We start from the raw sequence: 26,085 nt of genomic DNA, 5'->3' as shown, positions 1-26,085 counted from the left end.
GTGGCCACGGTTCGCTGCTCCAGGCCAAGGGGAGCTGCTGGAAGCGGCGGCCAGTATGCCAGCCCTGAGCCTCTCCCACACCCACACCCAAACCCCTCATCCCCATCCCAGAGCCTGCACCCCCAGCCCAGAGCCCTCATCCCCTCCTACACCTCAACCACCTGCCCCAGCCCAGAGCCCCCTCCACACCATGAACCCCTCATTCCTGGCTCCACCCCACAGCCCTCACCTCCGCACCCTAAACCTCTGCCCCAGCCCTGAGCCCCCCCCCCAAACCGCTCATCCCCAGCTCTGTTGTGTTGTGGGCATCAACCATTTCATTCAACTGGGTCTCCAGAAAAAGAGCTTGAAAACCACAGTTCTAGATAATACTTAGCCCTGCTATGAGATCAGGGCACTAGGTTAAATGACCTCTCGAGGTCCCTTCCAGTCTTATGATTATTTCCATTTTAAGGATGGGGAAGTGAGGCACAAAGAGACTAGATGACTTACCCAAGGTTATACAAAAAGTCTGCAGCAGAAAAGTGAACTGAACCCGAATCCCAGGCTTGTACTGTCATGAAAGAACCACAGGTGCCTTGTCTCCACTAGGCTTTTACAAGGGGATAGTTAACATGCGTCAGTTACAGCACTGTAAAAAACCACTTTTTTTTGGTAGAGAAATAGCTCTTAGACTAGAGTCTCTGTGAGGAAGGATATTTTTTTACAGCCAGGGAGCTAGTATAGGTCAACACTATACCACTGTCTGTGATTGACCTTGCCTAGTCTACCTCATGAGAAAATTTAGGAAAATTTTACAGGTTTGAAGGGCAGAGAAAGGGTATAATGAGGGGTTTGAAGGAGAGTCTCATTAAACTTGGAAGGTGTGTGGGGAGCAGCAGGAGGGTCTAGAGGTGACCTGATGAAATTAATAAGCAGCAGGTTTAAAACAAACAAGAGGAAATACTTCATACCATGCACAGTCCACCTGTGGAACTCATTGCCAGGGGATGTTGTGAAGGCCAACAAATATAACTGGGCTCAAAAAAAGAACTAGGCAAGTTCCTAGCAGATCGGTCCAGCAGCAGCTAATAGCCAGGATGGGCAGGGATGCAACCTCATGCTCCCAGCATCCGTTAGTCCTCTAACCTCCGACTGCTGGAGGCTGGGACTGGAGGACCAGCGATGGCTGAGTGAACAGCAGGGGTTGCCAACCGCCCACGATGCCCGGGAGTCTCCAGGAACGAAAGACTGCCGTGTGATGAAATCTCCAGGATCAGTCCAATCAAAATTGGCAACCGGAGTAACAGCCCTGTTCATTCCCGCTGAAGCACCGGGCAGCGGCCACTGTGGGCAGGCCGGACACCAGGCTGGACAGGCCGCTGGCCCGAGCCAGCACCGCCGGGCTCCTGAGGGAACAGGGGTCCAGGGGCAGAGGGAGCGGAGCCCCGTGCACCGGGCTGGGAGCGGGAAGGACGAGCCGTTGGGCGGGAAAGGAAAGCGCCAGAGGACGGCGCGTGAGACAACAAGGGCGGGGCGATGCCGTGAGACCTGCGCCCCCTCCCCCGCCCAGAGCCGGCCCGCCTCCGACCGGCAGCAACATCACGTCATCCCATCCGCTCAGAGCGCACGCGCAGCATTGCGGTTGCTCTCTTCCCCCGCCCGCTCAGGAACAGCTGGGGGCCGTACCCACAATGCCGTGCGGCGCTGCCCGCTCCGCTCCGTCATGGAGGCAGCGGCCGCCGCCGCCGCTGGAACAGCTGGAGCAGCCCGGGCGATGGCCGCCTCCCCCCGGGCGCGCTGAGCCCCCCGCACCCCTCGGGCTCCAGCATGAGCGGGGGCGGCTCCTCGGCACCCGGCCGCTTCGCCGACTACTTCGTGATCTGCGGGCTGGACACCGAGACCGGGCTGGAGCCGGACGAGCTCTCGGGTGAGGGGCGCCGGGGAGGGGGCCTTTGTCCCCAGCGGTGCGCAGCCCCTGCGGGAGGGGCTGGCTCGCAGTTGGCCCCGTTCCCCCGGGAGAGGCGCTTCGCCGGGGGGGGGGGGGTTGCTTGCCGTGGTTGTGGAGGGTGTTGCGGGCATTTGCGGTTGCCCTGGAGGATGCCCGGCTCCCGGTGGGGATAAAGCGCGGGGCCGCGGCTTGCTTCGTGCACACGCTGGATCGGGGGCATAGGGCGTCGGTAAAAGGTCCCTGGAAGCTGCTTTGTTGTGGCAGCAACAGGGCGCCCTGGCGCTGTAAGACCCCGAGTTGCGGCTGCTGGTCCTAGTCGGGGCCGCTGGGGGGGCTGAAATGCTCTGTCGCTCTCCCCTGGCGTAGGACGGAGGGTGGAGGAGGGTGCTGGCGGCAGCTCTGAACAGCTGGAGGGGAGGGCCGCACAGAAACGCCTATCGGGGCCCTTCTCCGGATTAACGGCCTTCTGGCCGCGCTCGTGCTTGGGGAGGTGTGTTTTGTTTCAGGCGATGTAAGCAGTTTAGAAACAACCTCTAAAAAGAGCTGGGCAGCGTAGGGGTGTCTTTCCAAGAAGAAACAACAAATAAAGCCAGGAGGAGCTTTCAAACCTAATGGAAATGTTACACGTATCAGTTATCATAACTAGGGTGCTGGTGAGTGTAGGAGTGCAGCAATTAGGCATGTTGGGATGGTACAATATGTCCCAAACACATTCATAATGGTCAGTATCTTACATCTTAAGGTCACTGTACATAGGAGATCACTATTCTGGTTTGAGGCCAGGGAATTAACAGGTTCAGTTAGGCATTGAAAATATTCTAGATAAGTACATCACTTTAAAAATTCTTCTGTACATGGCTACACTTTTTTGGAGCTTTTTATCTGTGCTTAAAACAAGGTTAATGCCCTTTTTAAAAGTAGGGTGTGTATACTTACATGAGTGGTGTTGTTATATCTCTACTGCGGCTGCTTCTGTCAATTGATGTGAGATTCCTGGAGGCTTTTAAAATAACGTTTTAAAATAAATTATTAAAATTATGTTTAGAGTTAAAAAAATCATATGCTGCCTTTTTAGAGAGAGATTAAATTATATTCTGCATGTTTGTATTATCTTGAGTTACAACAAAAGTTAAGAACAATAAAAATGTTAAGAGAACAGTTTTGTTATTTCTAAGATATTAGTTTATTTCCTTTAACTGGATTCAATAGTGTGTCTTAGAAGCTGTGTCATTCTTATCTGACACATGCATTTTTTTTGGCTTCTGGTTAGGAGGTGTGTCTTACAATATCATTACAATCCTCCTATGCTTATATTAAGTTTACAGGGCCAGATTCTGATATGTTTTTCTCTGGTTTAGCAGCACCTTGCTTCACAAGTAGTTCCATTCACTTCAGTTGGACTATTCATGGAGTAAGACCCTTTTCCGTCCAAACACTGTATCAGAATCTGGCATAACATCACTGAAGTCAGTGGAGTTATTCTGTATATACACTAGTATAGCTGAGCTCAGAATCTGGCCCACAATTTGCATTTTCTTGCTTCCTTAAATGTGTTTCATAATGTGTGGTGGGTGTTACTGTCTTAGTAATATTGACTGGAAATTCTTGACTTTTTTTTTTATGTTCACTGTAGAGTGAAATTTGTATAGAGGAGTACTCATTCTATTGACTAAATTTACATCATTTTGGCTATGACTGAAACTTTTTCATATTAATCACTTTGGGCCAGATTTTTTCACCCTTACTCATGCAGAGTAACAACTTACTGTATAATGAGTCCTTTTCAATTTCAACAGGAATGACTGTAAAGTACATCAGTCTGAATGAGTGAGTAAGGATGGCACAATCTGGTACTTTAAAGTACATTATAAAATTTAGTTTTAAGGATATGAATAGTTAAATGTATTTGGGGTAAAAAGTTTGCTGCTTTAATAAAAGCTAGGAGTGAACAAGACTTGTATGCTGAAAATAGTGGATTCTTCCTAGTGTTATTTTTGTCACTCCTATTATTTTTTGCCTTGTCCTGAATTCCACAAATTGCTGCACAATAGTTCTTCCCTCCTTTGCATGTGAATAGCTCCTCCTCCCATAATAAATGTTACTTTGAGAAACTATCTAATATTTAGGAAACTGAAAGATTGTTGTATGATATTACCTTAATTTTATGTCTGAATTTGAAATAATAAAGACTGGAGTATGCTGTTTTGTACGTCCTTTTCTTGCTAAAGGAAATTTGTGGAAATATAGGCCCCGATCCTCCAGACTGTTCCGTGTGGGTGCCAGGTCTGCCTGCGTATAGTAACTTGCAGAATTGGGATCATATTTTGCTAGTGTGATATGCACTCTGTTCAAAGAGATTCTGTATTCCTTGAGGGGAAAAAAAATGAGGATTTTGGAGCAAAGTGAACCAATTGAGAGGAAAAAACATTTGATATAACTTCACTGAATATAAATTTAACTGGAGTTTCAGTACAGTTGGATGAGTTTAGTGTAAGAAACTAGTATTAGTTATGCATGAAAATGTGTTGGCAGATGTTGCTTTTTAAGTCTTAAGCAGACTCTCTGAACAAACTAAGCTAAGATCCTGATCCAAAGCCCATTGAAGTAAATGGAAATGGCTCTTAAATGTTTTTTGCTTCCTGGAAGATTCATTTATTTGAATGAAAGGAGCATTATGTAGCTTTTCCTCTTCCTTCTGTATTTAAAAAATCCATTCTGTATTCTTGAACTGTTGAAGCAATTTGCTTAATAAGTGGCCATTGTTGGAACTGAGGCATTGGCACTACTGTTGCTGTGTGCGGTGGAGGGGGAAGCAGGATTCTTAAAATAAAGCAAAGCTAAACACAAACGATCCCTTGATTGGCACACACTGAGATTCCCTTCAGGGCTTTTCTGCATCAGGTCTGCCTTGAGCAAAGCCCCCAAATGATGTCATAGTAACTTTAAACTTGCTTCAGGAAATTGACAATGGCTGCCAGAACCCCTAGGGATGCTGTAAGCATATTTTGTTATAGCCAAGCTAATGAAATCTGATACTTCAGGTGTTTCACAATAATATTGATCATATAGCATTTTGTTGGAGTTTTGTAAATAAACTATAAACTCACAAACAGTTCGATTTTCTTTCTGATTATTTTTGCTTAAAAGGTGGCTTCTGTTTCCACTTTCCTCTATCTACATAAAAAGTTTACTAAATGTCATAACATTTTACAAAACTTTATGATTGGCATTTACGCTCAGAGTGGTTTAAGGATAATATATTCTCTACCTCCAAGTTACTTTTTTTGATCCAGAAATTTATACAGCATGGTTATTTGGACTTCAGTGAAGTAATGAAAACTGTTCTTACTGGATGTCTTGGTGACAAGCAGCTAGAAAGTTTTTATTTGCTAGTAATTGATCGAGTCATACTGTCATACCTTAAAAACTCTCCCTGGGGTGGTTGGAGTGGGGAACAAGTGAGGGAGTGAGATGTGTTTCCATGGGTTCTGTAGAATCCCCAGAAGACTGTGGTAGAATTTTTGTAGTTCAGCAAGTCTGTATTACAAACATTTTTACTTAATAGATGAAATAATGAAGTGCATCTATTACTAAGGGCTAGTTTACACTGGCAGCGCTTTTATGTTGCTTGTGAAGGCACCTCCACGAGGGGTGTGGCTCCCAGCACTGGTGTACTGTCTACATTGGCGCTTCACAGCGCTGAAACTTGCTGCGCTCAGGGGTGTGTTTTTTCACACCCCATGAGCGAGAAAGTTGCAGCGCTGTAACGTGCCAATGTAGACAAGCCCTAAGACAAATCTATATTTATAGTGTAACTTACTGTTGCAGCAGTATGGATAGGATTTCTGAATTTAGGTCTCATGTCTGCATCTTGTAAATGTAATGAGAAGTGTGTAGTGCCTCTTATTTTTCAATCAGAGCTATAAATGGGTTTTTCAAAAATAGTCTGAAAACTGGGGCAAAAAACAAACTAGTTTCATCATAAAATTATTAAGTTTGTGGCAGTAGTGTATTTTATATTTTTTTACACTAAAGACGTGTATTTTTGTTCTAATTCTTAACTCAGTTTTATTAACAAAATCCTATGGACAGCATTTGTTTACTATATAGTTAAAAACAAAGAATGAATCAGTTTATTGTGTTGCTTAGGTGCAAGATGAGTTGGGGAAATAAGAAACTCACCACTATAGAATGTGAAATTGCAGTTTCACAAATCTGATCATCAGTTTATAATCCAATATAGTCTATCACTTACAGAATTTGAGTGTACTTGGAAATAACTTCCATCTCATAATGACAAATAGGTAATGAATGTTTTTCCAAAATTACAGTGTACAATGGAGAAATGCTTAATGGAATGCAAATGTCTAAAATTAACTTGTGCTGTGAAGTAAAGATCCTGATGATTTTACAATAAACCAATAAAAAACAATAGTTGCTCTTTACTATGGTTTGGTTAAACATTTAACTGATGGCATATCTTAGGGATTGATCATGATAGTATTTAAATATTGCTCTGACCACATCACCTTCCTCTTTTAATCTTCACCTGGGCTCCCCATTTTCCACTGTGTCAAATTCAAGCTTCTTGTCCTCACCTTCGATGACTTTTAGCAACTCTGCCCCTCTCTACTTTATTTCCCCTTGTGTTATAGGATCTGATCTGCAAATCACTGAAGTCGATGGAAAGACTCCCACTGACTCTGGATGAAGGTCCATATTGTGTTATCCCTTTGCTCTGTCAAACAAGCCAGGCTTGAATGCCCGCTGTCAGCTTTCTCTGTTAACACCTCTGTACTTTCTTCCATGTTGCCGTGTTATATGTCGAACACCATCCCTGAATGGATGTGTAAGACCTCCTTCCAGAGCCTCCTCAAGACCCACTTATGCTTTGACCCCAAGAAATCATCTAACTAAGGATGGCTAGGTTTTGCAGCAGTCGGGGATAGCTGACTGTTGATTTTGGTTTAGGAAAAAACAACCTCAACTTTCAGATGTATTGGAACCATCAAGTTGAGCAATAAATAACCTGTGTAGTTTGACCTTATTTTTGTAACTCTTTTCTTCTCCCTTCTCCACACTTTTTTGTATCTTGTTTGTAATTGGAGTGTAATTTGTGTAGGAGAAGGACTGTGCCAACTCAGGTGTTAATACAACACCTAGCACAATGAGGCCTTGATACTGATTAGGGCTCCTGGACCCCTACCATACATAATAAATGCTTTTATAGTATTGATGCATGAAATCAGAAAGGAAAATAACTAGAATTGGAACAAGTGAAATGACTTACAAATTATGCAGGCTCAATTGCTGTCCTCCCCTGTGTGACACTGTATGTGTTAGCAAGGTAATGGGAAAATAGTGGTCTAAATTAATCCTAATAAAACTCCATTGACTTCAGTGGAGCTACACCTATATGAGTTTGGCCTATTGTTTCTAGAACCAGAAGTGTTTCTCTTGAGCAATAATGTAGCAATATTGTTTCCCCTCTGTCTCTTTACATTTGGAGGCTCTATTCCTGGCTCCTTCAGTCTTCCAATACACCTGTATTTTTTTTGTTTCTTAGCATTAAGTTTAGAATAGAAGATGATCTTCACATAGTCCCTGGTTTTAGGGTTTTTTCCTCACACAGAACTTCCCTTTTCCTTTTAAGAGGTTTTTAAGTATTATTCAAATAAACTGAAGTACTTGAAGGACTTGTCAGATAAGTCAAGTGATAAATTGCTCATTGTATTAGAGCATCAGAAATATAATTTTCCTTCTTTTTGGTGGCTAATAGAATAATACTGTTGCCAGCAATTGTTTGAATGATGTTGGGCATGACTTTTACACACTAGGAAACTGTTGTAGCCTTTATCTTATTAAAAGGGTATGAGGAAGGTATTTTTTTCTTTTTAATTCTTTAACTAGAAAGTTTGAGGAGGAAAACATTGTAATGCTTAACTTTGATTAATGCTTTCCCTCTTAACTACTGACATTTTCCTTTTGTTTTGTATTTTCTTCCTCTGTGGATGAAGGATGAGCTTGTGATTAAGATACAGGATTGGGAGTCAGACCTGAGGCCTCTTCCTGTAATAGACTTCTGCAGCACACTGTTTACATTTACTCATTGAATAAATAAATGTTCCTTTATCTGTAAGGTGGGGCTAATATGTATCCCTTTTGGCAAAGATGAATGTGTTGGTGAGAGGTGCTGGCTTGACTTCCCCAGAGATTGAAGTAGTGTTGCCTTTTTTTGGGAATAACAGCAGTGCTGGCTTCCCACACTGCCCTGACAGTGTGCCTCTATTCTGACACGAGGATTAATTCTAAAGACGAAAGGGTATTTTGATCTCCTTGGCTTTGCTAACAAAGGTGCTGATTCTGTTATGGGGGCCTGTCTAGTAGTAGGACTTGAACTGAGGCCACTCACTCTGAACAGGCATCAGATGATAACTTTAGGCTGCATTTGAACTGGCTTCTGTGGAAAGCTCTAGGTCTCATTAGCAGTTCCTCTTCCTCCCTCCAATCTTCCTTTCCCCAAGAAGCCTGAGTTGCTTTCTGTGTTTTAGAGTGCCAAAGAGATCTTTTGTGTCATTGGGAACGGAGGCAGACGTGCTGTGGTAGCTGATATACAGAATAAAGAATGGGAGGTCTGATGTAAGGAAAAGCAGCTGTACTCCATTAATAGCATTTGGAGCTACAATTTATTAAGCTGTTTCTATAATACCAAACTTTTGATTGTCATGTCTGTGTTGTAGGTTAAATTACAAGTTGTGTCTTCCAAAATCTCCATTATAGAAAATGAATGACTTCTTTTCCCCCAGTACATTTTTAAAAATCCCTGTGTTAGGTGTTCAACTTCTTTGTAAAGGAAGGAGCATGCTCCATAACAAGGTGCTGGGGGTCAGGGTTTCTAAGTTCTCTTCCAAGTGCTGCAGTGGACTCATGATTTATTTATTTTTAAATTAATATTTTAAAAGTCTAGTTTCTGGAGCCTACTTTAAATAGCATGTCATATCATACTCCCCTTCTCTCTACCCTTGCTCCCCTTCCTCCCCCACCAATGTATGAAACATTGTGTAAGTGTGTTTCTGCTCCCTTGTTGATCTTTTTAAGGACCGGCCTTCCTAAAAGCGAGCAACTACAATGCTGTTGTATGCACAAACTAAAACTAAGAGCAAAGGTTATTCTCTTCTAAACTTTCAAACTGTAGCAAACTTGAGGGGAGTTTCTTGTAATGACTGTAGGTACCAAATGTTTGGACAACTATGGCTTTTCAAGTTGGTATTGTCCCTCTTCACTGCTCTTAGGGACTTTTCATATTAGTGCCTTTTAGTTCTCTCTCGCCCACAGGGTTCATGTGGCAGCAATAATGCATATGAAGTGACATTGTCAGAATCAGTTACTTATTTTTTACTGTATACAAAAAGTATTCCTTCTGATATTTGTCACAAGAGCTTCCTGGATTTGTGGCTTGCAGTCAAGTTTACAGCTATCTAAAGCAGTGGTCTCCAAACTGGGGTGTGGGAGATGATCCCAGGGGGTGCACGGCAGTAGTAGCACCGCCGGATGGCACTCCGCCGTTTTTCTCTTTGGCGGCAGCTCTGCACGTCCGCAGCAGGTCTTCTGGTCCTCTTCCGTCGGCAGCGTGCCTGTGGCAGATCACCCTGGGGGTGCGCGAGCCAAAAAGTTCGGAGACCACTGATCTAAAGTATGAAATGTTACTAAATACAGAAAAACTGTCTTAACATTGACACAGACGGTCTCAGGTGGGGAATTTGCTTGGAAAGCTGTCACGTCAGGCTTATTTCCTCCTCTTTCCAGGGAAGAGCTTTCCCCAGATGGCTATTTCTCGGGTGACTGTCGTTTTATCGGGGTGTATGGCGGGGTGGCCTCCACAGCACCCTCTTGTCAACCGCTGTGGCACTATTTACCTAGCCTCGTTTTCCCTCCTGGAGAAACTCTTGCAGCCAGTCGTGTCTCTTGGCACCATCCTGTGAGGTGCTGGTAACAAACAAACAATCATCACAAGTAGAATATAAACAAAAAGGGGTCTGAAAGTGCTAGAGTGACTTAAGAGCTAGGTCTCCTGGGAAGTCTGTGGGTCTTAGGTTCATAAGTGCCTCAGTAACTTTAGAAAATAGGACATAGGCTCCTAAGTCACTTTTAAGTGTTTTAGAAAATTTGATCCTTTTGTCTTCACATCTGTCTGTAAGGAGAGCGGTGGTGGGAAGTTAAGAGCTACAGAAAAGCAAATTACTGTCAGTGTTGGCTACCATATGGATTTCTGCCTAGCACTGCAGTGGAGTGTGCCATGTAGGCCTGGTGTGCACTGGTTAAATTTCTCCCAGAACTTGAAATGGGTTTAGAACCAGTTCAGCTCAACCATTTTAAACCCATTTGGAATGATAGTATAAACCAGCTGCAGATGGCCTGAACTGATTTCAAAGGCAGCGTCAGCAGAGTTTGAACCAGTCCAGTTGAAATGGTTCAGTTTGCCTGGGCCTTGGGTGGCATTATGGCTGCAACAGGTTTTAAAATTGGATAGGATTCTTGATGCAGCTCCCTCAGGGGCATGTCTACATTACAAAATTAAGTCAACCTAAGTTATGTCTGCATGCAGATGCCACAGTAATTATATCGCTTGAGTGTGTCTACACTTTGCTCCTTGTGTTGGCATTGCACATCCTCACTAGGAACTCTTACATCAATTGAACTGTCAGTGTGGGACATTGTAGGATAACTTTTGACAGTCAGCAACAGTTGATGTAAGCAATACAGTGTCCTCACTGACGCTACATTGACGCTGACTCTATGCCTCTTGTGGAGGTAGAGTTATTAAGTTGGTGTTACAGGTGAGTTACATCAGTGGGAGCAAAATTTTAGTGTAAACACATAGGTTGACATAAGAGGTCTTGTGTTAACCTAACTCTGTACTGTAGACCAGGCCTGAGTATCGATCATGCTGTAGAGTGGTGGAGTCTTTTGGGAGGGTTAGAATAAAGAACCAATCTGTGCAGCGTTCACATGGATGGTTTCCCCTGGCTCCTTGCTGTAGAGCTGCTGTTGTCCTAACCTCCATGTGTTGTGAGTTATTTTTGCTGGGATTTTCTCTTACTCCCTTCCAAACTGCATAGGAAAGGGGAACACCTGAGCCATAGTACTTACAACTTCCCCTCCATTTTCAGTTGGAGATGGTATTCTTCACTTTCTTTCCTAGAAACTCAGTGCTGTTGCTGTCTTAGGATGGCTGCCATATTGCAACTCTGTAGGTGGATGGCTACTTTACACACTGGGCCTAATCCTGGCGAAGGTGGAAAAGTAAGGACATCAGCCCTTGGATAAAGGGTGAGTCAGACACTGAATGAGTGATCTTGCTTTTTTGTGAGAGTGTGAGCAGGGCCACCAAAGGGAACTGTTTTTCCCTAATTCAGTTTATGAACCAGCCCCAAACTGAGTGGCTATAGTGTGCCTGCCTCTTGGTTATTGCAGAGGCACAGTGACCCCTGCACTGTTTTGCACCATGGAACTGTCCCTGGCATCTACCATTGTGCCTGATATTATGGTATACCTTGTTCTCTGATACAGCTGAAGGAGGGGTTTAGCTCATAGTCTGTTAGTTCTTTAGGAGGGTAACTGTCATGGCTCTTACCTAGCTAGGTTCTTATGGGAAGTGGCTAGGTTCTTATGGGAAGTGTATTCATACTTTTCTTGTGGTGGTGGGGGAGGAGGAGAAAGAGCAGTGAAGTTTAATTATTAATATTTCTGTGGGTAGTTCTGAGTATTTCATCCCTAAAAGCATTTTCCAAATGCTAATCCTTACAAACATCTCTTTGAGGGGGGAGAGACACGTTAACTTCATTGCACAAGCAAGATAACCAAGCTTGAGATTAAGTGGTTTGTCCAAGGCCACAGGGGAATATCTGTATCAGAGTGAGTAGTGTATTAGAATTTGGCAGTTCCTGGCTCCCAGTCCTATGCTTGGACCAAACCACTTTGAGAAATACAGGACTAGAATGTCCAACTTGCAACTAAGCTCTTACAGGGTCTTCTAAAAATAAACACAGTTTTAAATGTGTGTTTAAAAGAGAAAAAAAAGTCAGGTAATTCAGTGAGTTTCCTGAAAAAATTATTTTGGGGCCTTACATAACCTCATGACTGACTAAGGCAAAAGTACTCTTATCTTGGTCAAGAGCACTTCCACTTCCCTTTTTAAATACTGAAGTGAAATTGACCTGCTTTGGCTATCTGTGCTGCATTGCAGCTGTGCTAGAGGGACTCAATTGCTGAGATAATCTTATCTGTAACTTTTCTATGTGTCAGGGGCTGGAGATGGGATATTGAAACTGCGGCTCTTGATTGTAGAATTTGTTTCTAACACTGCTCCAACTAAACTGGAGTTTGTTGACCTACATGAAATGCTCCAAGGATTTTCTATTCAGGCTTTTCCTAGGTAAGTAGAGTCCTTTGTGTGCACATGTCTGGGATGGGTAGTTGGAGGAAGTCACAGTTTCAGTGTTTACTGCAGCTGTATTCCTCCTCCCGGGTCCCTTAAGGGCACCAGCTTAAGGCTTCCATCTCCCAGAAATCACCTCTCTTGGGTGGAGACATGGGTTCTGTTCTTTCTGGGGTTTTAAAGCTGCACAGCTGCCTGCTTTACACTGATATATCTCCAGTAAGTCTAACCGTCAGCACCTCTGCATTGCTTTCCTTTTGAGGACTATGAACAGTGTATTGCCAGCAGTTACAAGTTACCATGCAGCTTTTTTTAAGCAAAGAGGTAAAAGCATTACAGAGAGAACCTGTTTAGCTCCCCCCCCCCCAAAAAAAAAACAAAAAACAAAAAAACAATAAGAGTTCCTATATGCCAGCTAAAGAGTTTACCAGCAGTCCTGTGGGGCCCCAGTATATCAAAACCTTTCTAATCCTTGCCCAAGGGTTGGCACCCCCCTTATACAGAAGAGCCTGTCTGTTTGCTGGATCAGAAAGAAGGCCCTGAATCAGTTTAAACCCAGCCGTTTTATAACAAAGGCCCTTTCTTTGTCTGTTGGTCTTTGGAAAACCCAGTTTGAACCAGTATATTAAAGCCTCTGCAGGGGGCGTACCTCTCCGGAGGAGTGGCAATAAACCTCCCCGCTGGAATTTCATAAAATTCCCGGCCTGCAATGATACACAAGCTTAATACAATATGGTCCCCGAAGATATTACATGCTGTTGCAATATCTGTCTGTTGCGGGGCGATGACTCACCAGGGCGGGGCCTCCTGTCTGTCATTCTGGGAATTAGCTCTTCCAGCCAGGAACACCCTCTGCAGGCTGGTGTCCCTCCCAGACCCCGGTGCCCTTCTAGATTAGGGTTCTGCCCCTGGCAGTACCCCCTCAGTCTGAGTCTCCCATCCCAGGGGAACCCCCAACCCCCTATCCTTCCCTTGCCTCAGTGGCTACTGCCAGTCATCATCTAGCCCCTGCTCCCTAGGGCAGACTGCAGTCTATGAACCACTCATCATGGGCTGCCACTGCCTATCTCTGGGTTGCCCCTCTGCAGCCCCAGTATCTTTTATAGGCCTTTAACTAGACCTGCAGTTTTGCTAGGCTGGAGCTCCACAGCTCCCTCTGCCCTTCCCCAGTACTGCTCTAAGCTAGGTACCCTTCTCAGGTCCCTGGCAGCCAGGTCCTTCTCTCCCAAGGAGAGAGAGAGAGAGAGACTGAATCCTTCTTGCCCACCGCCCTCTTATAAGGGTCAGCTGAGCCCTGATTGCACTGGCTACAGCTGTGGCTGCTTTCCCAATTAGCCCAGCTTTCCTTGCTGCCGCTCTCTCTGGGGCTGCTTTATTCCCTTCCAGCAGGAGCAGGGTTACCACCACACTACACTGTCACAGGGGGCATGGGGAAAGTTTTGTACATGCTTAAAAGAATTGTGACACTTACTGTAGATGTGTATAGAAATCATCATTACCTCCAGGAAATGGAAATCAGGTGGTTTCTGTTCTGAAGATATTAACTCTGTTTAACATTGGCTGGCTTTGGGTTAGTTTGTAGAACTGAGCTAAAAGGAAGGTCTCTAATAGCAGTGCTGATATATTCTTGCCCATAGCTAGGGCTCTACCAAATTCACAGCCATGAAAAATGTGTCACGGACCGTGACACTCTTGTTGGCTGCACACATAAGGACTATGTTTTAACTTTGGGCTGCTTGGTCAGGGTTAAGTGACAGTGGGGCAGGATTACTATTACAGTCATTAGGATGCAAAAAATTCCAGGTATTAAGTTACAAATATGAGACTCATACAGTAGATGAGACCTTAATAGTCAGTAATAAAACCAAGGCTGTTATAATAAAATGAGTACCTGTGGTCCTTAATAAAATATTCAAATATAAATAATATGTTGCTGTTCTTCTGAAGACTGAGGCTGGAGTTTTTCAAAGAGGCCTAAATCCCAGTCTCGGTACTTAACTAATCTGATTTATTGTTACCAGTTCAAAGTTTATTAGACTTAATGATTTCCCAAAAGGAGGAATAACTGCAAGCATAGAATGTGAGTGTTCTAGGGTAAAAATTGAAAGAATTAGTTTTTTTAGCATGTCCAGGGTGAATGAGAGAGGAGGAGGAAAAAAGTGTTTGAATGAAAGATAGATGTGGTTCTGTCTGAGGAGAAAGGGTTGAAGGAAGGAAGGAAACGAGTCATAATTTGGACCCAAAGTTGTCCATCACTGTAATGGCTCTTCATTTACAGATCTGGCAGCTGCAACTTTGGTTGAATCTTGGTTTTGTTCCATGAATCCTTGTTTAACAGTTGCATTTCTTACTCCAGCTATTGCCAAGCCTTGGATGCTGTTTCCTGTTTTTATAGCTTTCACAATAACATTGCTAAAGAAATAAGCAAAGGATCTTGCTAGCCTTTCAGAAGCAGGTGTGAGCTTGGCTGTGTATCAGTAAGGGCTTCTTCTAACTATAATGCTAGATTGTGTTAAAACACAACCCTGAGGAGTCATTTTAACTAACATGTTAAACTTGACTTTGCAGCCAGTGACCAGTTATGTTTAACATTGTGCCAGCTGGTCATGGTAAACCTGTGCTACCATTAATGACTCCTCAAGGTAATGTTTTAGCACAACTTAATTTACTAAAGAAGATAGACCTTAAATGACTTAAACCTTGCTACTGATAGTTTATGTCCACCCTTTCACCCCCCCCTGCCCCACAAAAAAAAAAAAGAGTAACTTGCTGAGTGAATCAAACATATTAGTGACCTGATCATCAGGTTTGAAATGATCATAAAGCCTGGAACCACAGGTTCAAATCCCGTCAGGATCTACTCTGACTGTTATTCTTCTGAGGGCTGGGCAATACAGATGAACATGGTTTTGTTGTGTGGGACTTTCTGGTAAGGCCTCTAACAGAGGTACTGTCTGCTTGGGTCTGAGAGAATGTGTCCTGTTCTGGCCAGAATATCCCTTCTCCTTGTGTAGTGGGCTGTGCCCTTGGGCCCCACCAATTATTGGAAACCTTTTAAAACACACCAAAGGGTGTTTGACAATATCCATACTATACATATATGCTAATTCATAATTCTGGACAAGAACCTCTGAGCTTCTATCTTCAGAGACTTTATCATACAAGGAAGTTAAAATAGTAGAAAGGGTTTGGTGAATATAAAATTATTAGACCTATATTTAGAAATTATTTTCTAATGTAGGGACCTGATCCTATAAAGATTTATGTACATACTTAATCCTACATGAGTAAATCTTATTGAAGTCAGTGGGAGTACTTTGTGCTTAACATTGCACTTTTATGTAGTCCTGTTGACTTGATTGCATAAAATTAAGTCTGTGCATAAGTGTTTTGCAGACTTGGGGTTTAAGTTCCTGCGACATGCCAGGGCACAGTCAAGACCAGTGCGGGCGGTGTCACGCCCACCCAGCAACTTCAGATACCTTACAATGCCTTGCTGAAGTAGCTCCCACCTGGGCTGATCACAAACAGCCTTCCAGCATGCAGGCCACACCCTGAGTGTGTGTGTAACTGCAGCCTGCCAGCTACATCCTGGCTCTCAACAGCCTGGGTTATGCTGCAGGGTTACCCCAACACACCCCGAGTGCTGGATCTGTATGTGCTATGCTGCCCAGCTCTCTCCTGGGCAGGACAAATATATTAAGTCTGTTAAGGGAATAATATGCCAGTTTATTACTTAAATGAAGTTATCCAGACAATTAAACACATTGGATTAGATAAAACAAGTTTATTAACTACAAAGAGATTTTAAGTGAATACAAGTAATGAGGCATAAAAATCAGAAACAGGTACAAGAAAAATAAAGATAAAACACTTACTAGTGTCTAACCTAACTATATCAGATTCAAGCAAAATTTCTTACCACATGCTTCTGGTAAGGTTACTGACCAAACTCTTCATGTCAGGGCCCTACCCAAAGTCCAATGGTTGTTTTCCTTTTTCTTAGGTGCAATGCCAGAGATACACAGAGGAGTGAGAGGGGGTGTCTTGGGGTATTTGCCCCTTCTTTTTATAGTTTCAATCCCCCTCTTGAAAAACATTTCCAACTGGGAACTAGGAGACAGAGTCTGTGTGGAAGGATATTCCCTGAGATTTTTTCCCACCTATTTGAGCTTCCTTTGTTTTTCCTTCCTGGTTGATTACTCTGTTTAAATGTTTAAATGCAAATTAAGAGAAACATACATTCCTTTGTTCAAGACAGGCCTGTTTGATCAGTTTGGTGCTGCGTGAGTTTTGAACATGTACTCTTGACATCATATGGGGGAATCTTAAAACTTCACATTACAGTGTTGCCACACACATTTTATCTGGACAATACAGACCAACAAATTATGAATTTTCAGATGATACCTCACATGGCATACCTTGTACAAAGATTTACGGTAGTGTGTAGGGTGTGAATACAGAGATGTATTCAGTCACAGTTCTTACCTATGCAGAAGTAATGAGTTGAACCTATACATGCTGATCAACAAAACTGAGCTAGAAGCAAGGTTAGCTGGGTCTGTATTTAAAGAGGGTAACTAGGTGTACTTTATGCCCTCTGTTGAATTTATCTTGGATTTACTTTTATCTGAGTGGCTTCTAGTTAGTTTAATGCTCCTTGAAAAATCTTTTCTTATAGGCATTCCGATAGATTCAAACAGGCCTGATGCTTGGTTAGCAAAAGCTTGAAAACGAGATACAGGATTTTAAGTATATCTGAAACCTAACATTGGTTGTTCTTTTCGGGGGATTAGAAGAAAACTTTCTGGGGGCTGTCTTTGAAAACACCTGAAAGAGAGTTTTAAATACACTTAACCAGTTAGCAAAGACAGGACCTATCTTAGACCTGGACTAAACTAGGAAATTAGGTCAGTATAACTACATCACTCCGGGGTGTGAAAATCCCCACCCTGTATGACACAGTTAAACCAACCTTACCTCTGGTGTAGACAGCACTATGTAGATGGGAGAATTCTCCCATTGACTTAGCCATTGCCTCTCGGGGAGGTGGAGTACCTACCTTGACAGGAGAAGCCCTTCTGTTGGCATAGGTATTGTCTTCACTGCAGTGTTTTAGGTGTAAACAAGACTTTAGGGTTTTATACTGCTGCCTATCACCATAGCATCCGAGTGCCTTCTGAGTAAAATCAGTAGCAATTCTGAAGTCCGTAGTGGACTTCATGGAGCCTCTGGCAGTCTCCTTTTTGTAGTAAAAACTCAGTTTGGGGATAGGACTTTGTATGTGTTTTAGATTTTATTAAGTTCCTTTAATATGTTGGCGGGGGGGGGGGGGAGAGTGGGATTGGTTGGGATTTTTTTTTTTGAGTAGAAGTGGGGAGGTGTCATGGGGGGGCATTCTTATGGTTGGGACAGGCTTCTTTGAAGAGGAACATACTACTAGAAAATCTCACATCTTTACAAATTGCATTTGATCCCAAAATTCTTCAAACATATGCAGCACCTCTGAAATCTAACTGCTTCTGGAAGAAAACCAAATAGTACAGCTTACAATTGATTTTTTTTTTTAAAGACAAAAATGGACCATTAGATCATCTAGTCTGACCAGCTGTATAATACAGGCCATAGAATTTCATCCAGTTACTTCTGTATTGAGCCCAATAACTTGTTTGAGTAAAGCATATCTTCCAGAAAAGATATCCCGTTTTGGTTTGAAGACCTTGAGACAGAAAATGCACCACTTCCCTTGGCAGTTTGTTCCAATGGTTAATCAACCTTAGTGTTAAACATCTGTGCCTTATTTCCAACTGAACTTGTCTGACTTTAACTTCCAGCCACTGGTTCTTGTTATACCTTTCTCTGCTGGATTAAAGAGCCCTTTAGTACCTGGTATTGTCTCACCATGAAGATTACGTTGTATACTGTAGACACTTCTTGATCTTTTTAATAAACTGTGACTGGATATCTGGAGGGGCCACACTGAAAATGCCATGCTCGGGGCAGACTGCGAGAAATAGGGCAGACAATCCCCCAAAATGGTGGTTTATTCTATAATTAGATTCACCAAGCCAGTAATAAAAGTGCTTCTGCAGTACCACCCTGGTTAACCAGAAGCCAAACAGTCCCCTTTTGGCATTCCAGTCCCTGGCTCCCATCTAGGCAAAGAGATCTAACGTAGTGATAGGTTACCGAAAACCCTGTTCACCAGACTTAAAGTTCTCCCAATTCCAAAGCATCAGACACTTATGTTCAGGTCAATATATTTTTCAGATCTTACCCAAATATTACACTGTCATGCAATCCTTAGGAAACTCACTAGAGATTTATTAAGAAAAGAAAAGAGTTATTGAATGGTTAAGGAATCGTATACGTATAAGTGATTTTCATTGTTCATAAATCAGGGTCATAGCAGTAATGTTATCTGCTGGCTTGTAAAAGTCTCTTTGGAATTATCCCAACAGTTCAGAATCCAAAGGCAGCTTAGATGTAAAGTCTGTTAGTCTTTCCATATTTTTTCTAGGGTATTCCAAATAATACTTGGAAGATCTCAATCCCACGGCTTGAACTTTCCCAGTTCAAAGTTCAGCAGATGAGAGATGACAGGATCATGCCCCAGATCCAGTATTTATAGCTCTCTAGCAGGCTGACAAGCCTCCTCACAATAATTGTCACAGCAGGGCTTTCCTCCTCAGAAGAATAGGCAATGCAGATAGTTTGTGGACCTTTGCTTTGAAGTTAATCTTCTATTTCCTATTCATACATAGGTAAACTAGTTACACTCATTTACATAGGGCAGTTAGCCGGTCCTCCATTATAACAGATAGTTGAGCTGAAGACAGTCTAGATATGGGTACCTGCATGGCCCCACAATATGCCAACATTTTTATGTCTGACTTAGAACAATGCTTCCTCAGTTCTCTTCCCCTAACATCCCTACTCTACTTACGCTACACTGATGACATCTTCATCATCTGTACCCATGGAAAAGAAGCCTTTGAGGAATTCCACCATGATTTCAACAAATTTCCATCCCACCATCAACCTCAGCTTGGACCAGTCCACAAAAGAGATCCACTTCCTGGACACTAAGGTGCTAATAAGCAATGGCCACATAACCACTACCCTGTACTGGAAACCTACTGACCGCTATACTTACCTACATGCCTTCAGCTTTCATCCAGACCACATCACACGATCCGTTGTCTACAGCCAAGCTCTAAGATACAATAGCATTTGCTCCAATCCCTCAGACAGAGACAAACACCTAAAAGAACTCTATCAAGCGTTCTTAAAACTACCCACCTGCTGAAGAAACAGATTGACAGAGCCAGAAGAATACCCAGAAGTCACCAACTCCAGGACAGGCCCAACAAAGAAAGTAACAGAATGCCACTAGCTGTCACTTTCAGCCCCCAACTAAAACCTCTCCAGTGCATCATCAAGGATCTACAACAGAGGTGGGCAAACTATGGCCCGTGGGCCACATCCGGCCCACAGGATCCTCCTGCCTGGCTCCTGAGCTCCTGGCCCGGGAGGCTCACCCCCAGCCCCTCCCCCACTGTTCTCCCTCCCCCACAGCCTCAGCACGCCATGCTGCCGGTGTGGCGTATTAACCTGCTCTGCGTAGGAATGTGATACTGGTAGCAGTTACGGAGAGCAATTTACTACACTACACTGGCGCAGTGCTCTGGGCGGCCGGGCAACGCTCTGGGCGGTGCGGCTGTAGTGCTGCCAGCCACCGGTGCTCTGTGCTGTGCAGTAAGGGGGCAGGGGGGGTTGGATAGAGGGCAGGGGAGTTCGGGGTGGTGGTCAGGGAGCGGGGGTGTGGATGGGGTCGGGGTGGTCAGAGGGTGGGGAATGGGGGCAGGGACCCCGGGGGGGCAGTCAGGAGGGGGGATTAGATGGGGTGGTGGGGGACAGTCAGGGGACAGGGAGCGTGGGGGTGTGTGTGGATGGGGTAGGAGTCCTGGGGAGGGGGGGCTGTCAGGAGGCGAGAAGCAAGCGGGGGTAGATGGGGGTGGGGGCACAGCCTCCCCTAACCTGTCCTCCATACAATTTCTGAAACCTGATGTGGCCCTCAGGCCAAAAAAAGTTTGCCTGCCCCTGATCTACAACTTATCCTGGAGGACGATCCCTCACTCTCACAGATCTTGGGAGACAGGCCAGTCCTTGCTTATAGACAGCCCTCCAACCTGAAGCAAATACTCACCAGCAACCACACACCGCACAACAGAACCACTATCCCAGGGACCTATCCTTGCAACAAAGCCTGTTGCCAACTGTGTCCACATATCTATTCACTGGACACCATCATAGGGCCTAATCACATCAGCCACACTATCAGAGGCTCGTTCACCTGCACATCTACCAATGTGATATATGCCATCATGTGCCAGCAATGCCCCTCTGCCATGTACATTGGCCAAACTGGACAGTCTCTATGTAAAAGATTAAATGGACACAAATTGGACATCAAGAATTATAACATTCAAAAACCAGTGGGAGAACACTTCAGTCTCTCTGGTCACTCGATTACAGACCTAAAAGTCGCAATTCAACAAAAAAACTTCAAAAACAGACTCCAACGAGAGACTGCTGAATTGGAATTAATTTGCAAACTGGACACCATTAAATTAGGCTTGAATAAAGACTGGGAGTGGATGGGTCATTACACAAAGTAAACACTATTTCCCCATGCTAATTTTTTTCCCCTACTGTTACTCACACCTTCTTGTGAACTGTTTGAAATGGGCCATCCTGATTATCACTACAAAAGTTTTTTTTCTCTCCTGCTGATAATAGCCCACCTTAATTGATTAGTCTTGTTACAGTCTGTATGGCAACACCCATTTTTTCATGTTCTGTGTATATATATCTTCCTACTGTATTTTCCACTGAATGCATCCAATGAAGTGGGTTTTAGCCCATGAAAGCTTATGCCCAAATAGATTTGTTAGTCTCTAAGGTGCCACAAGTACTCCTTTTTTTTTTGTTTGTTTGTTTTTTGTTTAGCTAATATTAGTTTTCTGCAGTGTCTCACATCTTTGATTTTCAGGTTAACTGAACACGGTAGCACACAATGTAAGGCAATTAAGACAGTAAAAGGATTTAGTATCTAAAAGCTAATTGGATTACATTGGTAAACTTTTCTAACAAGATATAGGTAAACTCAGACAAATACACTTAGCAACTATTCTTTGATTCTTACCAATACAAAGTGATTGAGTTGGGGATTGCGAGCCTAATGAACATTTCTTTGATGCTCATACATAAGTGGATTGTCTTGATTACAATTGCAATGCCTCATGTTAAATTTTGATGGAGTCATTCATACATTAGTTTATGTGACACTGACAGATCAGCTAACTGAACAGAGTAAAAGTCCTTAAATCTTTCACTGTAAAGTGTTTTCTTCAGGTCTTGCATCACTTTTGTGGTTCTTCTCTGCACCCCCTCCATTTTTTCAACATCCTTTTAAAAATGTTGACACCAGAAGTGGATGCAATATTCCAGTATCTGTCTTGCAAGCCATCTGTAACTATATTTGGTCTGTGGATTATAGGACCGGAGCAGTTTGTAGGTTTATTACTTATAATAATCTTATGGGGTTGCAATTATTCTCCCTTTATGGGAAGAATTTAAGTCTTTTTGTATGTTCTCTGAATTCTATTGTGGGTTGAATCAAGACTCCCACTATCATTCTTGCCTGAAGCTGAATTTAGAATAAGTACTTCTTTGTTAACTGCCAGTTACCCATACGATACATTATCTGCATTTTGGAAGTAATTTTGATATTCATATTTGATACCTGTGTGTAATCCTGTTTGACTGTGCAGCATGTTATTATAGAATGCAGTTTCCACCCAAGAACAAGAATTAAGAAATCAAAAGGGAGTTATTTTTATGTTTACTTTCATTTAAATATGTCCATGTACACTGCACTGCAGTTTCTTGGAAGCAGGCTAGAATTAAAGTAGAACATATGATAAATTAGTGTATTTGAAATTCTTAACTTTTATGAGTAGTATTTGTTTTTATAGATTGCTTTGAATTAATGTGTGCATTGCTGAGAGGTGTTCTCTCTAGCACTCAGACACTAAGGGCTAGCTTGTGACATAAATTGCATGGTGCCATGGGTGAGGAAGACTAGCATCCCTACATCCTTGCACAGGTTCCCTGGTCTAGACTTTGGGTTTGGAAATGAAGTAGTAAGTGGGTGTGGAGAGTGTGTAAGGGGAGTTGATGGAGCCTCAGCTCTACTCTGCCAGTGTGCTGGCCAGCACAGCTGAGCCAGCATTAGGGGTGTCATTTTCTGCTGCTGCAGACCACCAGCAAATCACTCCATGTTCTTGTTTAATTTGTTGCATTATATTTAGTTAAAGCTTAACAGCCAGGGTGAACAACAATCAATGATTTAAAATAATAAAAAAAAGTCTGATTTTTTAAATTTAAATTGGATTTTTTTGATAAAAGGTTTTTTCCTCAAAAAGCATATCTAAAGATAGCTACATTATAAATCAAAGATATCTCGTCATGGAATAGGGATTATAAATTCTAATTCTATAGTATGAGACAATATATTCATGTAATGTTTAAGAAAAGTTTTGTAAATGAGTTTCAATAGTTCATGGATTAGGGACCCAATTTTATGGGGTTCCACGGGCTTCTGTATAGATTATTTAGGTTAATCTTTCTATCTGTCTAGAAGATACTATACAATGCTTAGTTTTGCAGTTCTCAGACTGTGGATTTGTGTCTCCAGAAGTAACATGCTTAACAGCAAAAATGTTTTTAAATAAAATATATAGAAGTGAGAAGTAACAGACCTCAACTCTATTGTCCCTCTGCAAATTTGTGTACACAGAATCAATCCCTTACCTCTCTCTAAAAGTGCAAAGTTTCAAAAAGTTCAATGAATAGAAGATTGTTGGGAGTGGAATAGATCTGGACAAGGAGAAGTCTGGAGATAAATGTGAGAAGCGAGGGACATATGCTTGTTTTGTGAATATATTATATGTTTGCTGTTGAAGAAAAAAAAATTCAGAATACGTAATGTTGTTTACTTAAATAAAACATTTCAGAAATGTCTATCTGGTGATGTTCTCCTCCTAATACAGCATGGCAAGAAAATCCTCCAAATATTAATGATTAACCTGTTGAATTGGAGATATTTATGAAGTCATTGGGAGGTGAACTATCTGCTTCAATTACCTTTGGTAAATGAAATAACCAACCAACCATTCATTTAGCTGTAAAATTAATCTGAAAAGTTTTGCAAATAAATCACTGTTTAAAAATGGTATAGTGTGTACCTTCTAAAAATGAAACCTACATCTATCGCCGAGTTATGAAGAATATGTATTAAGGTTATAACAACCAACAAGAATGTACTTTTATGTAGAAAACCATGATTAAATCAAGTCTTCCCAACTAGTGATTTAAATCACTATTTAAATCAAATCCACCCTGTTAACAGCCTTTAAGATTTTTGCATAGTTAATCTATTTTAATATCTGATGTCTTAATGAGGGGAGCATCGGTCTTTATACCACATAGGATTCATATAAGCATATGTCAAAATATAAACTTGATGTTTCGATAACCTGCTACATTCAGTATGACTTATTAAAAAATGGAGTACATAATGTAAATGTACATCAAGATTGAATGAGGTGGATCAATAATATCCTGTATCATGGCCATTTAAGAAAAGAAATGATGTTTGGCAGATAGCGAAAAGCGACAAATTATTGAATCAAAATCAATATGCTTAGTTTCTGGCTGTCTTTGTAATTGTTTTGAGCAGCTCAGACTCTGTACTGGAGCCAATAAACAAATGAAGGTGGCACTGTTAATGATTCTTTAAGGTCAGTGTATCATGATCAGTCAAATTTGCTTGTATTTTTACAGGCTTCTTTTGGTTAATAAAGGTCTCCTCTCCAAGTTTGCTGTTCCTGCAGTCGGGGGTGACAATGGAGCTTTACGATGCTTCGTCTCATATGTTGTTCTGAGTACTATGTTCCTGTGCAGTTTTCAGTGTCTTGCACAATTTAAGTACAAGAATAGTAGCGCTGCAGTAAAAGGCTTTTATAAATTCCTCAAGGTGGAAATTGTTGACTAACAAGTTGGTTTGTGTGGTTTTTTTTAAAGGCAGTTTTCCTGTTTACTTACAAACATTTTTAACATTTCCTTTCATCCTCACCCTGTTTAAAGACAAATGTGCTCTATGAAAATCAACTATTTTATAATATTTAGTGTTGAAAACACGACCCGAAACCTGCCAGGGTAGCATGTGGGCTGCAAAGATTAAGTAATTGTGTTAAAAGCAGGAAAGAGCCCCCTTGCGAACATATTTTCATTTTTTTAAAAAGAAAAACAAATGGTTAGGAAAAAACAGATCCGTAAAACCATAAAGTTTTCCTTGGAAGGGATTGGCACTGGAAAAGGTACAGGTGGTAATTCCTGTCCAGATTATAACTGGACCCATATAAGTTACCTAGATGCATTTAATATAATTAGCATGGTTCAGATCTACTGTATACAATTTAGGCTTTTCTGCATTATAATTAACTAATTTTGTAACCATCTAGTCACAGGGTTGTCACAAATGACTTGTGCCCATATACAAAATATACTGTACAGTTAATAATAATGGCTGCTAACCATGCAACGTCCTAGCCAATGACTTCCTGTAAATAGGTGGTAACTGGAACTGTTGGAAAAATGAATTGGTGAAAATGTTTGAAGTTTTTCGTTTGCAAGGTTTGAAATAGACTCATTGTCCATTAATGTGATTAAAAAATTAAATTTGTCACTTACCAAAAAAAATAAAATCCAGTTTTCAGTAAATATGTGGTTTTCAGTAAGCTATTTGACAACTATGTCAATTAAGATTCATGAAATGCGTCATAGAAAATTTGTCACATTGACCATTTTCCCCACAAACTTTGTGTTTTAGAAAAGTTTTTTTTCTATGATGAAATGTGTGCAAAAGATTTTAATCCATTTTACTTGTAACATTTTTCTTTTGGGGTATAGCTGGGGACCTTTTACTGTGCCTATCTCATTTACTTAGCTGGTATTCGTTCCTCCCAGCTTTTTGTGAAAATAGGACATCTTTTGTGGGTTTGTTGATGTAGCTGCAACCTTATATAATTATGGACTCATACTTGAGACTTGCTGATAAGCAGGCCAGGTGGGAGACAGGAAAAAGCCTTCCCCTACAGTATCCAGAGAAGTCCTGAAGGCTCATCAGGACATGATCAGAGAGAACCAATTACTAAAGACTTGAGATCTTTTTCTCTAAGTTACAAATCTAAGGGAAGCTTAGTTGACAGGACTTTGCAAAGTACTGAAATGAGGTATCACCTGCAGAACACTTTTTCAAATTGCCTTTGTCATAAATATAAAGGGAAGGGTAAACCCCTTTGAAATCCCTCCTGGCCAGGGGAAAGCTCCTCTCACCTGTAAAGGGTTAAGAAGCTAAAGGTAACCTCGCTGGCACCTGACCAAAATGACCAATGAGGAGACAAGATACTTTCAAAAGCTGGGAGGAGGGAGAGAAACAAAGGGTCTGTGTGTCTGTCTATATGCTGGTTTTCTGCCGGGGATAGACCAGGAATGGAGTCTTAGAACTTTTAGTAAGTAATCTAGCTAGGTATGTGTTAGATTATGATTTCTTTAAATGGCTGAGAAAAGAATTGTGCTGAATAGA

At 42.1% G+C, this 26,085-nt stretch overlaps 1 protein-coding gene across 5 annotated transcripts in view; it reads left to right on the top strand.

Moving 5' to 3' along the window:
• Positions 1-1,651: 1,651 nt before the first annotated feature.
• The window catches only part of DENND5A (DENN domain containing 5A), a 117,326-nt gene continuing 92,892 nt past the window's right edge, over positions 1,652-26,085 (top strand). For 4 of the 5 annotated variants that reach the window (XM_073347532.2, XM_073347529.2, XM_073347531.2 and 1 more), the window contains exon 1: positions 1,652-1,909. In XM_073347532.2, coding sequence (XP_073203633.1) covers positions 1,810-1,909 — 100 coding nt within the window. In that variant the 5' untranslated portion in view covers positions 1,652-1,809. Of the gene's footprint in view, positions 1,910-12,125; positions 12,366-26,085 lie in introns of those variants that run through there. The other variant, XM_073347528.2, reaches the window with a different exon arrangement.

The sequence above is a fragment of the Lepidochelys kempii genome, chromosome 6, assembly GCF_965140285.1.
Source record: "Lepidochelys kempii isolate rLepKem1 chromosome 6, rLepKem1.hap1, whole genome shotgun sequence".
Lineage (NCBI taxonomy): Eukaryota > Metazoa > Chordata > Testudines > Cheloniidae > Lepidochelys > Lepidochelys kempii.
The sequence above is the reverse complement of the archived record's forward strand: the minus strand, read 5'-3'. Positions and strand labels throughout refer to the sequence as shown.